The sequence below is a fragment of the Gopherus flavomarginatus genome, chromosome 14 (assembly GCF_025201925.1).
Source record: "Gopherus flavomarginatus isolate rGopFla2 chromosome 14, rGopFla2.mat.asm, whole genome shotgun sequence".
NCBI classification, from domain to species: domain Eukaryota; kingdom Metazoa; phylum Chordata; order Testudines; family Testudinidae; genus Gopherus; species Gopherus flavomarginatus.
This window is the reverse complement of record NC_066630.1, coordinates 41135036-41148729: the sequence shown is the minus strand read 5'-3', so window position 1 is coordinate 41148729 and position 13694 is coordinate 41135036. Positions and strand designations below refer to the sequence as shown.

Sequence of the window (13694 nt, the reverse complement as noted above, 5' to 3'; positions counted from 1 at the left end):
TGCGTCTACGCTAGACGCGATAAATCGTCCCCCGCTGGATTGATCGCTGCCCACTGATCCGGCGCGTAGTGTAGACATACCCTGAGTTTCCAGCATGATCTCAAGCCACTAGACCAGGGGTGAGCAAACTACAGTCCGCAGGCCACATCCAGCCCACCAGCTGATTTAATCTGGTTCTCGAGCTCCTGCTGGGGAGTGGGGTTGGGGACCATTCTGTATGCACATGCCGTAGTTCCCAGAAGCAGCGGTATGTCCCGCCTCTGGCTCCTACGGTTAGGGGCAGCCAGAGGACTCCGCATGCTGTCCCTGCCCCAAGTTCCACCTCTGCAGCTCCCATTGGCCAAGAACTGTGGCCAGTGGAAGCTGCAGGGGAGAGGTCTGCAGATGGACAGTGTGCAGAACTGCCTTGCTGTGCCTCCACATAGGAGCCAGAGGGGGACATGCCACTGCTTCCAGGAGCTGCCTGAGGTAAGCGCTGCCTGGAGCCTGAACCGCTGACCCCTTCCCACGACCCAGTGTCCTACCTCAGCCCTGATCCTCCTCCTGCCTTCTGAATCCCGTGGTCCCAGCCCTGAGTACCCTTCTACACCCCAAATACCTCAGCCTGAGCTCCACCCCACAGCCTGTACCCCCAGCAGGAGCCCTGACCTCCCCCCCAACATCCCAAGCCCCTGACTCAACCCGGAGCCCCCTCCTGCACCCTGATCTGCTCATTTCTGACCCTACCCCTGAGCCCCCAACCAGAGCCCTCACCCCCATGCCCCAACCCCAATTGCTTGAGCATTCGTGGCCCACCATACAATTTCTATACCCAGATGTTGCCCTTGGGCCAAAAAGTTTGTCCACCCCTGCGCTAGACCACCAAACTGTGTCTCTTTAATAGTGCAGTGAATTTTTTATACCTAAGCTGTTGCTGATGCAAGTTTCATCCTTGGACTTTGCACTTAAGATGTTTAAATAGAATTCGTTTAGTGGCCTGTCACTTCAAAGCCCACTCAAGCCGAGCATCCACTACTGATACTGCCAGTCTGTAAAACTGATTTCTCAGGAGCTTTTTTTTTAAGTAGCTAGTGCAGGTGGTGTGTGGACACTGGAAATGAGCCCCCTGTTCACAGGGCAAGTTTGCCCCACACCCTGCCATTGCACCCATTCCACATTCTGAGAGGATGCAAGCATTGGTCCATTTCTGTACCAAAGGCCTTTGTCAACTAGGAAACGGACTGAGTCAGCTGCTGGATGTGAACTGCTGTTGGTTGCTTTCCATCTGGGTTGGAGACAAGCTGATGCCCGAGAGAGGAAAAGCTGCTTCAGTACCATAACCCATCCAGTCACACACATTCAAGTGATGCATTGATGCTGATGGATCTGGAGCATTAGCCCCCTACTCTGAAGTGCCTTGCAAAGGGATGCAGATCAGCTCAGGCAGATGGACAGGGTGATCTCACAGGCCTCCCCCATTCCTGGCTTCTAGAACAGTGTAGCTGGATGTCTTTTTAAAACGCTGCCTAGGTTCTTGTCCTGCCTTCAGCCTCCTCGTATCTGAGCGTCATCCAGTCGTGCATTAAGTGATGTGACTGTCACATGGGGCTTGCCCTTGCTCTCAGCCTCTCCCCGGGGAGATGTGTGCGCCGTGGCGTGTTTGGTTTTGTTTGTTTTCAGATGTCCATGCTGCTCTCTGTTTGTCGAGAAGGCAGGTTGCATTGAAGTGCAAGGTGGGGAGGTTTCTGATGCTACTTAATTCCTGGGGGAGTCTGAGAGTGGCCCCCTAGAACGTGCTCTCTCCTGCGCAGACGAGTTCGACCCATGTGCTAGGAAGTTCCGTTGTAGCAGGGGAGTGGAGATATTGACCATTCTTTATCCTGGAGCTTTGAGTACCCTGGGCCCAGGGTACTGAGCACCTCGAAGGTGACTCTCCACTGGCTTCCCATAGAGCGGAGGACAGGTGTGATGTGCTCGTAGGAGCCAGTGTTGCTGAGGCGAGATCCTGCAGTGTTTGCAAAAGGTGGATGGCTTCAGGCCCAGGTATGGAGCAAGTACTGGGCAGCTTTGACACAAGCTAATTTACGCTGCCGAGTGTTAACTACTCACCAGTGGGCCAATCCTGAAGTGTCCCATCCCCCAGTGCACCACTGCCTTCGTTGGGAGCGGCAGGTATCTCTCCTGGAGCGGGAAATACCATCTCAGATTTGATGGGCTGATCTGCAATAGCAATTCCTGTGTAAAATCCCACCACTTGGGGTTAAAAAGTGACCCAAGATTGCAGAGGGGCAGAGCTACTTGGATTTTCCCCTGCTAGATGTTTACAAGGACCTGAAGCTGGGGTGCTCTGGGTGCTACAGATGCACAACAAATCAAGGAAGGACATGTTAGCAGTGGGTGAGGAGGCCACTTCCCGGCACTGAATGACTAACTGGGGTAATCGAGGCCCTGATGCAAAGCCAGCTCAGAGGTAATCATTGTCCACTGGCTTCCCCAGGCATTTCCTTCTCTTGCATGCTGAGCTCTGCTGCCGCTGTCTGGTTGCAGTGCTAGTCAGGCTCTCTTGGTTTTTTAGCCATTACTGGAATGAGAGAAGCAGAATCCCTTGTTGGTGACATTAGCCTGTCCCCACGAAGCAGCATTGAACTCATTCTCTTCTGCCTCTCCTCCCCCGGGGGTGTCTAGCTCCTTGTGCCAGGGACCATCCGCTGTTGTGTGTACACGGAACCTCGCACAGTGGGGCCCTGGTCCATGACTCCGGCTACTAAGCTCTACAGTACCACAAATAATAATTAATCTTCCTCCCAAGCAGCTGACATCCACCGCTGGGGCTAGGGCTACGCAGAGAGCGGATGTAACGGGCGGTGTCTCAGCTGCGTGGCAGTCAGAGAGCAGGATTTGCAGGGAGCCTTGTTTTGGAGCTATTCTAACCCTTTTGAAACAGGAGACGCCGGGCAGGAATTAGCAGTGGGTTTGCCAACCATTAGATCAGCTTCCCCATCCCGCAGGAATAACAAGGGATTCGTTTAGCTTCTCGGGATTCCAGTTCCAGGTGGCTGCGGGTGTTTATGCAAATGTAACTCAGCCATGTGCTCTTACAGGAGGGTCACAGAGTGCCAGTCACTACAGTGGCCAGATCTCCTCTTTTCAGCCAACACTGCCCCTTGCTCCTAGTGCTTTGCCATCCAGCTGCTGTGCAGCTCCAGATCTTGAGCTGGGCCGTGCACTTCCTCTGCAGCCACTTTGCCGGGAGTCACAACTTGAATGCCAAGATTGTGGAAGGGAGTGATTTGCAGCATAGCACCCAGCTGTCCTGTTTGCAAACTGGACTGTCAGGCAGGCTGGCTCTTGCTTGGTCCCTAGCTCGGACTGTGAGACAGGACCACTGCCATCTGCCAGGAAGCACTGAGCTGGACTTTACTCACTCCTCATGCCAGCTCTGCTTGCGAGCAGTGACGTTAGCTCAGCAGAGTGCAAGGCAGCGTTGTAGCTATCCGTGTTCGAGGCAGTGCCCCTGCTCGCTCTGCCAGAGGCCCAGCGACACTGGAACTGGTGCTGGGCTGAAATCCGCCTCCAATCCTTGTCACCGCACTCCAGGCTCTCCCTTCCCCTCCCATCTGATAGGAAGGGGAAGGAATCCAGGAACCCAGAGACACAGCGAGAGAAGCCCTCAATACACCCCACTTCTTGGGGCAGAAGCCCCTGGCCCCAGTATTCACTGTCCATGGCCTCCATGGAAGGAAGATTTTAAAAAAAAATTCTCATCCCTAAACAGGGACTGGGGTGAACTCCATCCAGGGGTGGATGGGGTCTTGTCTAATGTTGTTACAGAGCTATGGAGGTAGGGTTAGAAACGGATGAGGAGAGAGTGGGGCTGGGGGTTGTGTGACATGTACAGAGAAGGGAGAGTGAAAAACATGACTGTCTCAGCTCAATGCAAGGAAGGAAGGGGAAAAGGTGATGGAAGAGAAGGGAAGAGGCTAAGCAAAGGAAACCCCGCAAGCTGCGTACGCACTGCGTGTTCCTGTCTATCGCTCAGAGTGACCCGTTGCAGTAGAATATTGTGAGACTCAGTATTGCCCTGTGCCGGCTTATCCAAACTGCACCCGCCAGAGCACGAACACTTTGAGGTGCTTATTGGGAGCACTATGAGCTGCAATGGCTGAGGCTCTTCAAGCCATCTGTGAGGAGCAGATAGTCGCAAGGCTGCTCTTAGAAAAGCTGCTTTCAAAATGGCTTGAGATTGAATGAATCTGTGAAAGCTGTTTCCTTAAGCCCTACTTGGTTTGCGTCTTTTCGGCTTTAGTGGAAGGGCCTTTCAGCTTGTGCTCTGGTGAGGAGTGTGTTTGGGGGCGGGGGCTGAATTATGCAGGCTTTCCTACTCCTGAAGTCAGTAGCCGCTTGGCTTTATACAGGGAAGTGAAGCTCAGCTGAAAGTAATGAGGCTCAGTTCTTACTGCCTGCTGCTGGGTATAGGTGTCCCTCCCAAAAAACAAAGTGAGAGGAAGAAAACAGATTCCTGACTCAATACCGGTGTTGCAGGCAGTGCCGTACTTTACCATCTGACCTTGGCTTCCACGTTTCTTCCCCTCTCAGCTGCAGATGCTGAAAGTCCATAACTTCTTAGAAGTGGGCAAGGGTGAGGGGAGCAGGTTAGAAAGGTTCCTTCTCCCCCTTTGTGGGTGTTGGTATCAGGATGGCAAATCAACTGATGAGCTCCAGATTGGGTGTATCTACCCAAGGCCACATGAGCGAGCGAGAGAGAGAGAATTGCTCTTTAGAACAGCTGAAGAGAACAACTTTAGAACAATGTGTTCAGGAAGTTCCAGCTGCCTTTTTTGATATCACTCTAAGCATAGAACAGAATGAGCAATCAGTCACTTTGCTCTGTATACTTCTCTCGGCACTTAATTTGCAGGTCTCCTACCTAGGGGCTGCAAATGGAAAGGCAAAACCAAAGTAGCAACTGAAAAACCAGTGTTGGCATCAATGGAAGATGGTGAGCAGGACGAGAGACGTGGCCCTCAGTGGCTACAAGCCTTCAGGCAGGGGGAAGGTGTTCCTACTTCCCACCGCCAGTTCGGTGTCTGAGAAGCTGCACAGTATTGTGTCCAGGTTGCTGAAGATGCCATCCAAGAACGTAGAGAAAAGGAGGGCTGCACGTTTGACCTCTGGGCGGGTGTTGCCTTGTTGGAACAGAAAGTGATGCCACCCTAAAGCTCAGTGAACATTCAAAAACTCTTCCACAACAATCACCAGTCTCACGGGTGACTGAAAAAGGATCATGGGCCTTGGTAGAATCTCAGGAGGACGATCGCTATGTTCAGCTACATAAGCATGTAGAAGTCTGCACTGAGTGCCAGGAGCACTCTAATGGAAATAGAACATGTCTTCTACAACCTTAGAATCTGCTAAGCCACATCATGTGTAGGCAGGTCAAAGGACGTTTGGGAGGGATTTTGTAGAGTCAGTACCAGACTGGGACCCTGCCTTCAGTCTTGGTGGAAATCTGGCTTGATCGAACAGAACTAGAGACACTGTGGGATCTGCCATAACTTAACAACAACAGAATTGATCCAAAGATCCCAGACCATGAAGAGGAGGTTGAAATCTGGCTGCTGGAACATAATTCTGGCAATTCCTTCTGTCAGTCTTAGGTGCTAAGAGAAGACCTGTTTGTCTATCCCACCTCCCAAAATGGCTGGACATCAGTACCGGTAAAATAGCATAAAACAGGATAGCGGAATTCAAGATTTGACCATTCTTTGAGCCCTGGCCTCCTGTCCAGCTCGCTTGGCCTCAGTCAGTCATGGTCTTAGCTCATTCTAGTTGGCTTAGTCCAGACTTCATAATGGGCTAGGTGACTGTTTCTTTGTTGGCAAGGACATGTATTGCACACCCCAGTTCATCTGACGGTAGTGAGGGCTATTGGGAGCAGTGGTGTGGTGCTGCTTCGCACCCCTCCCTGCAGCACAAGCTCCTTACCCTTCCTCTGCGGATCTGCGGGAGAGCGAGCTCCCAATCCCAGCTCTGCAGACTACTACAATGCATGGACGTTGTTTAGGTTGCGTGGGCTATAAATGACCCTCCCAGTGCTCAGTCTTACACAACTCATCTGCAGTATATGTCTTGGGGGATTGGGAATGCTGCCTTCTCCAGTCTGGCCAGATGTTTTATTTGCTGCTCCGCCTGGAGGAGAGCAGAGAGGAGTGTTGCCACGTGGCAGCCAAAACGTCTCTTCCCACCTTTAGACATGAAGGCGCGTGCTGTTTGTTAGGGCAGCTCTGGGATGACCCCCATATAAAATACCTCTTCTGCTTGTCCAGCGGTATAAGTGCACGGGAGCTGGCAGCAAATGGTGGAGTTCATGCACCAAAGAGCTTCCCCTCTAAAAGCAAGAACATGGGCCCATTACCATGCTCGGGGGCATGGTGGAGTTGGAATGCTTTGTGAGGCCGATGCTTTCAGAATAAGGGGCTGAGATGACCGGCACAACTTGCTTGGAACTGCCTTCATGGGACTGGGGGGAATGAATGTAGAAGCTGGTGAAGAAGACAAAGGAAACCCTTGAAAGGGCCTTTGGCGGAGTGTGAGGTGGGGACAGGCTGTGGGAGAAGTTATCCGGGGGTGGGAGGAGCAGGCTTTATGGAGCAGAGGAGAGTGCTGAAGGAACATAATTGCAGCCTGCCCACTAGGTTCTCCTAATGCACCTGTCACGATATCTAGGAATCCTCATTCTAGTGTTCAGCTGGCTGGGCCTCTAGGTCATGGCAACAGGAGTATTTCCATGTCCTCTTCAGATGGTGAGGGAACAGTTAGAGCCTGCCAGGGAAGTGAAGAGCACTTCGCAGCACATCCACTCCCTAGTGTGAAATCCCTCGTTAGTAGGACTTTAGTAGGGTTGTGATGCTGTGGCTTTAAAAAAAAAAAAAAAATGGGAGGAGGAAAAGCTTTGGGTTTCTGCAGACGTGTGTTCCTCCAAAATTCTCCTCTGTCATCACGGCCTTATGTACCTAGGTTAATGGGCCACACTGGTCAGAGAACAGCAGCGTTCTGGTTTTCGAATGGAGGGCACGTCCACTCCACACCAAGGGGTCTATGCATACATCCTCCTGCTTTGATGCAGCACGGTCGCAGTATAGGGATTGGCCTGAACGTCTGGAGATCTGGGTTCTGTACTTGACTGTGTGATCCTTGGGCTCTGTGCTTCTGTACTTGGACTGTAAGCTCTTTGGGCAGGGTGTCTCACGGTGACGGTATGATGCCCAGAACAGAGACGGGTTTCCCCCCAGGGTGCCACCTGGAACTGGGGTACCACTGAGCCCGCCTGACCCAGCAGCCTGGGCTCCCTTTACACTGTACTGCTGTGACCAGCCTGCCAAGCCCTCTCCCACCCTCCAGTCTGCACCTTCACCAGCACACACACAGCTAGAGACACACCCAGACGCTGTGATCAGCTCTGCAAGGGAAGGCTTCAGCTAAGGAACTTCCCAGCTACTTAGGCATGCACCCTCCTCTAGAGAGTACACCCAAAATTATACCGACTTGTGCTGCACAGGGAACTGTACAGCGTAAGCTCATGAAATTTGCCCCCTCCCTCAGTATGGAGAAGAAATATACAGCTGCTTTTTACCCCAAGTTAAACTTCCTCAGACTGGTTTGTGATAAAGCAAAACAAATTTATTAACTACAAAGGAGATTTTAAGTGATAAGGGATAGCAAACAGATCAAAGCACATTACATAGCAAATAAACAACACAAATCTAAGCTTAATATACTAGAGATTGGATAAGAGTAGCAACTTCTCACCCGAAATGGTGATTTGAGCTGGTTGCAGGGATTCTTAAGCTGTCCTTAAGTGAAGAACTATGATGATGTAATTCCCCTGCCTTAAATAGCTTTTGTATGTGGCTGGAACTCTGTCTCCAAGCCTGGCTCCCAGCTCCAATCAGTGGAAAAACACTGGTATTCCAAGATGGAGTCAATACCAGGTGACTTAGTCAAATGTCCCTGTAGGATCATAGCAGCAGTGACTCAAGGCTGTTTGTAGTGTCCTTAAAGATACAGAGGGGTAGCTGTGTTAGTCTGGATCTGTAAAAGCAGCAAAGAATCCTGTGGCACCTTATAGACTAACAGACGTTTTGGAGCATGAGCTTTCGTGGGTGAATACCCACTTTGTCGGATGCAACATGCATCCGACATGCATCTGACGAAGTGGGTATTCACCCACAAAAGCTCATGCTCCAAAACGTCTGTTAGTCTATAAGGTGCCACAGGACTCTTTGCTGCTTGCCCTTAAAGAGGCTCCTTAGGAAGGCTCCTGCTTGAGAGATTAGCTTCTTCTAAGACCTATTCTCCCTAATGGCCCTTCCCAGCCACCCATCTAGACTGAGAATCTTTTGCCTAGTGGGTGTTCCCCCGGTGTAAACACATTTGTAATAGATACAGACCGTATTCCTAACTTCAGATACCAAAATGATACATGCATACAAGTAGGATAATCGTGTTCAGTAAATCATAACCTTCTCAATATCTCACACGGCTTATCTTGCACGAAAGACATCAGAATCATGCCATACTCTTACCATAATATTACTATGAAGAATATGGGGTGTAATGCCACAGCCCGATCCTGGTGCAGTTAGTTATGACTGTAAGACTAAAGTATGGTTTTCTGGTTAGACCAGGGAGTGTGGTCAGCTACTCAGGCGTTGGAAATTGCAGCAAACTAAATAGCCAGGGAAGCACTGGGGGACGGGCGGGCGGGCTAATGGAGAGAGACAGGACCACTCACCTCTTAGTCACTGGCTCAAAGTCAGCCCAGATCAGCAGAGAGTGAAAGCTGCTACCACCTTGCCAGGTACCCAGGGGATAAACACCTGTATCATTACAATCATAGGGCTCTCAGCTCAGCCGCACCTGGAGCAGGGTGACCGACCACAGGCTCGCTCCCATCTTCTCCTCAAGCACACTGATTGCCTACGTTTCAAGGGTCAGCCTGGCCTGGGCCCTGAGCCCCTCGTCCAAAGGGTTGGAAACCTAACGGAGCGAGGGGAATGCAGATGGGGTAGGGGAGGGAAAAGCACTAGCTGAAGATAACAGAGGGTGAGTGGAAGGGCCCAAACAGAAATACCTTGAAGAAAGCGAAGGGTTGGGAAACACTGTTTCAAGGAAACTAAGGCTGAGGAAGATACACTAATGTACAAGTGGGACCAGGGAGAGTAACTTTAGTGGTTTGTGTTTTTAAATCTGTTTTAATTGTGGCTTGGATGTTCTCACGCCAAAACAAATGGGAACCCCCCTCCCCGCTTTCCCCAGGGAGGGAGCGCTGGCTTCTGTGTGCATCAGTCGCCATTAGGCAGCTTGAGAACCCATTCATTTTCCCTTTCACAAGTTGATAAATATGCACTGCCACTGGCACTAATAGGCAGTCCCGCTGGCTGTGGAGGGGGGTGAAGGAGTGAATGGCTTTGAAGCTGAACTTCTCACTGCTACATGATGCCCTGCGAGGTCAGGGCAGAGGCATGCTGGCAGGGCCATGCGAGGGCAAGCTTGCCCTGAGGCTGCCCACACCACTCCTGGGGATGAATAGAGCGCTCTAGTCTCAGGCCTGGCACATCTCGCAGAGCTAAATTCACAAAGGAAAATGTGCTTGCCTTAATACAGTACCCAGAGCGAACATGACAGCACCTTCTCAGGGCTGCAGAGCAGTGGATTGAAATCTAGGGTGATGAGCTAGCCAAAGCACCTGCCCTGGCCAAGATCTCAGTGCTGAGAGCCCATGTCACAGCCGAGGAGGGTCTGACTAAAGCGATGCCGTTGCTACTGCAATGAAGCGCCTGTGTCAGGCTTGCTGTGGAGTAAGGAAGAGCAGAGAAATGTGTGGGCACGCTGCAGAGCATGGTGCAGCAATGTGTTACTAAATCCAGTCATGTGGGATTGTCCACCCAAAGCCTGTGCCAGCCCTGCCCTGCCCCGCCCCGGGGATGCTGACAGCAGGACGAGAGCAATGAACATGGGATATAGATGGCGACCACCCAAAGCCTGCGCCAGCCCTGCTCTGCCCCAGGGATGCTGGCAGCAGGACAAGAGCAATGAACATGGGATATAGATGGTGACCAGTGAGCCTGGCTGACCCTCAGCAGAAGCTCAGTCTTGCACGACTGCAGATGGAGGGTGCTGCCCATACTCACTGGCGATTTGGCACCTGATTTCGGAGCCCCGTAAGAGCTTTGCCTTTGGGAATGGCAGGCCTTCCCTGGGCTGAGAACTGGTCTGTGCTTTGGACCGGCCTTGCCAAAGGGGCCGAGCTCATTATTAGGCTCGCTTTCTCAGAATAATGGAGATAGACTTCTAAAAATTTCACACGAAGAGCTTTTGCCTCACTGTGATCCATTACCCAACGCTGTTCTAGCAATTTACCGTGCTGGCATGTGCTGCAACCAAAGCTTTGGAACTTGGATTTAAAGTTAGATTCCAAACCTAATTTGCATGCTTAAATACAGTAGCCTGATATCCAAAAGTGCTGCGACCCCATTCGGACCTACCTCGCTTATGCTCCCCTGACTTCTTCTCGGTGAGGGCTTGAAATGCTGGATCAGCTGGCCATGGCTGCTGCCTCTGCCATCCTCACTAACCTCGGTCAGAAACCTGAACAAACATCTGACATGATGTAGATCAAACAATTCATATAGCTACTAGAGGGCAAGGATCTCCCGGTCTCACCCTTAGACTGCCTGTCCGGGGGAAAATCAAACCCTATGAAACAGCAGTTTCTGCAGAGAAATTTGCCCTTTAGGAATTCCCATAAAATAAGCTGCAGAAAAACTCCAAGCAAATGAGAGAGCCACCATGAGTTCAGCACACACTTGAATAATTCAGTCTCTTAGAAATCCCCTGTATGTCCTGGAAGGCAAGAGCGCATCGCCCCTTCTGGATCTTCAGAGCATCTTCTCTTGGGCATCTGTTTTGACCATCTGGCCTTGAATGTAAGATTGGGCCCCAGCCATCAACTCTGCCCCACCCCTGAGATCCAGCCAGCCCCAACAGGAATAGCTAGAGACAAGATTCCTCATGTGGAACTCTTTGAGAGAAAGCTTTGAAAGCTTTACTGCTGGGGGCAGGAGAATACAGATGCTGGGAACTCCTAGGGCTCCAGGTAGACTTTCAGATCCTAGTTGGAAACTGGAGAGTCATTACATCCAAAGGAGGGCAAAGTTTATCTAGCAAATGCCGTTATTGGGAATCTTGCAATGCAAGTTCTTTGGACTCACAATCTCCCTGCTGTTCATTTAGCCCCTTTGGGGTAGAGGAGGTGGTCATGCTGGGGTGGAAGCTGAGGGTTTTCTGGTCTGTCCGTGGTGATTATCATTTGGTAAACTTGAGTAGTTGTGAATTCAGCCCAGGTTGATGGTACCCGAAAGCCATTGCGCCTCTGACCAATTGCCAGGGGCCTTTGGGAAAAGCTGGCGCTCTCAGGCCATGGTCTAGTTGAGTAGGTGTCCCCATCACAGAAACAACTGCCATGCGTGGCACCAGTTGGGCCCCTTGTTAGGAGTCGTGGCGGGAAGGTTAATGGAGACCAAGTGCCTTGACTCATTGACGTGGCCCCTTCAAGGCACCTCTGAGCCACCTGGCAGGGTCAGCATGTGGGAATGCCTATGCTGTTCCTGCTTGGACTCTCAATGCATCTGGCACACATTACTTTGTTATTTGGAGCCCGGGTTTGATGGCCTTTGGCTATGTTGTAGCATATTCTAGTTTCTCAACCTAGTAATTGCCGTGGCAGGTCCCTCAAGTGCAGTGTCCTGTCAGATGCTTTAGAGAAAAGTTCAAGAAACTGTAATAGAGGCAGTTATGGGACAACCCACCCCCGGGAAAGCTTCCTCCTAACAGGCTCTGCCTGTTCCATCCGCCTCCCCACCCCTGCCCCCACACCAATGCAGTCGGTTCCTGGTTAGCCAGTCCATTAACTCAGCAGCTTTTGTCAGTTGTGGACTTTGTGAAATTGCTCCTTTGCTCTTACGTGTAGCTCTGAAAGACAGCAAGCGTAGCCAGCTGGGATCACCTGCCAGTTGATGTGTGGAAGAGAGGGTGCTGGGGCCACACTTCTGGGCTGGAGCAGGTTTAAAACAAATACAAGAAAGTTCTTCACACAGCGCACAGTCAACTTGTGGAACTCCTTGCCTGAGGAGGTTGTGAAGGCTGGACTATAACAATGTTTAAAAGGGAACTGGATAAATTCATGGTGGCCAAGTCCATAAATGGCTATTAACCAGGAAGGGTAAAAATGGTGTCCCTAGCCTCTGTTCATCAGAGGATGGAGATGGATGGCAGGAGAGAGATCACTTGATCATTGCCTGTTAGGTTCACTCCCTCTGGGGCACCTGGCATTGGCCACTGTCGGTAGACAGATACTGGGCTAGATGGACCTTTGGTCTGACCCGGTACGACCGTTCTTATGTTCTTATGGGGATACGTGCACACACAAACTACTGTCTTTGTGCCCCTGGTTTTCTGTGCAGCACTGAGCGGGTCCCGGTGACCCTTAACCTCGATGGGATAGTGCAGGTGTTGGACTGTCACCTTCACGACACAGCCATCGGGATGATGACCAGAATTGCAGTCCTGAAATGGCTCTATCACTTGTACATCAAGACTCCGCGGAAGGTAAGTCTGGCTTGTGAAACCATTGGGGCAATATCCTGCTGCCTTTGCGGAGCTGGGTTGGAGCTGCTTGGTCTCAGCCTCATTATCGCTGACCACTTGTGTCTGTTGCAAAGCCAGTCCTGGCTCAGTGCCTCAGCGATGTTCTGTGACCAGCAGGGGGCACTGCAGGTAGGGAGGAGGTGCGCTGGCAGAATTGTATGGGGGAGCCTTTGGCTGCAATAGCAAGGAACTGCTGCAGAGCTAGAATAACGGGAGTGCTTCAGTTTAGCATTGAGGTGCATTGGCAGACATGGGGATGAGCCAGTGGGGTTGTGACTTCAGCAGAGTGCTGCATACTTGGCTCTAGCTACCGTCTTTGTTCTCAACAGAGTCCTGTCATCAGCTGGGGGCCTTCCTGCGCTTTCTAAAAGTGCCACTAGCCTAGCTGGGCTGCAGTGCGTTGAAGGCGGCTCTAGCTGCAGATATTGTTCCGTACAGACATGAGCAATACTCCGGCTTCCATCAAAACGAGCCCTTCTGACATTAGGGACCTTAGTAGCACGGGTAGGCAAACCGCTGCTCCTGGGTGAGGGATAAAAACTCAGCTGAGCCTCTGCCCTGTTTCTGAACCAAACACCGAGCTTTGGGTTCACTTGGACGTTACCTATTCTGCTGCCAGTTATCACACCCTCCCAGCCCTTCAGACTCGTGTCCCTTGCCACCACCTTCCCTGGGAGGAGAAGGCCGCCACAGACCTCCCATATGTACTTCTGTAGATCTGTTGGGGGGACTGGACTGCTAGCGAGAGGCCTCTGAAAACTTTGCTCTGCCCAGCATCTCTGGGGTAGACCGGGGCTGGCTTCTCTCTTAAAGCCGCATGTGGTTTCTGGGGCTCTTCCTTCAGGGCTGAAACTTCTGACTTCCTTTGCAGGTCATTGGTTCCCATTGGACACTGTGTAGGACTCTGGACAGGCCAGCCTAACAGGCATCGTGCTTGGCACAGGGATTCTTCCTGGTAGACAGGCTGGGGAGAGGGGGGGGAGCGAAATGTCAGTAGGTTTGGAGAA

The 13694-nt window shown here is 51.5% G+C and overlaps 1 protein-coding gene across 4 annotated transcripts in view; it reads left to right on the top strand.

The window, feature by feature from the left end:
• The window catches only part of VAC14 (VAC14 component of PIKFYVE complex), a 206250-nt gene that overhangs the window by 38149 nt on the left and 154407 nt on the right, over positions 1-13694 (top strand). For all 4 annotated transcript variants that reach the window (XR_007769263.1, XR_007769264.1, XM_050922365.1 and 1 more), the window contains one exon: positions 12504-12648. Coding sequence is in view for 2 of the 4 variants with exons in the window: in XM_050922365.1 (XP_050778322.1) it covers positions 12504-12648 (145 nt within the window). In the remaining 2 variants the exon portion in view is untranslated. The remainder of the gene's footprint in view (positions 1-12503; positions 12649-13694) is intronic.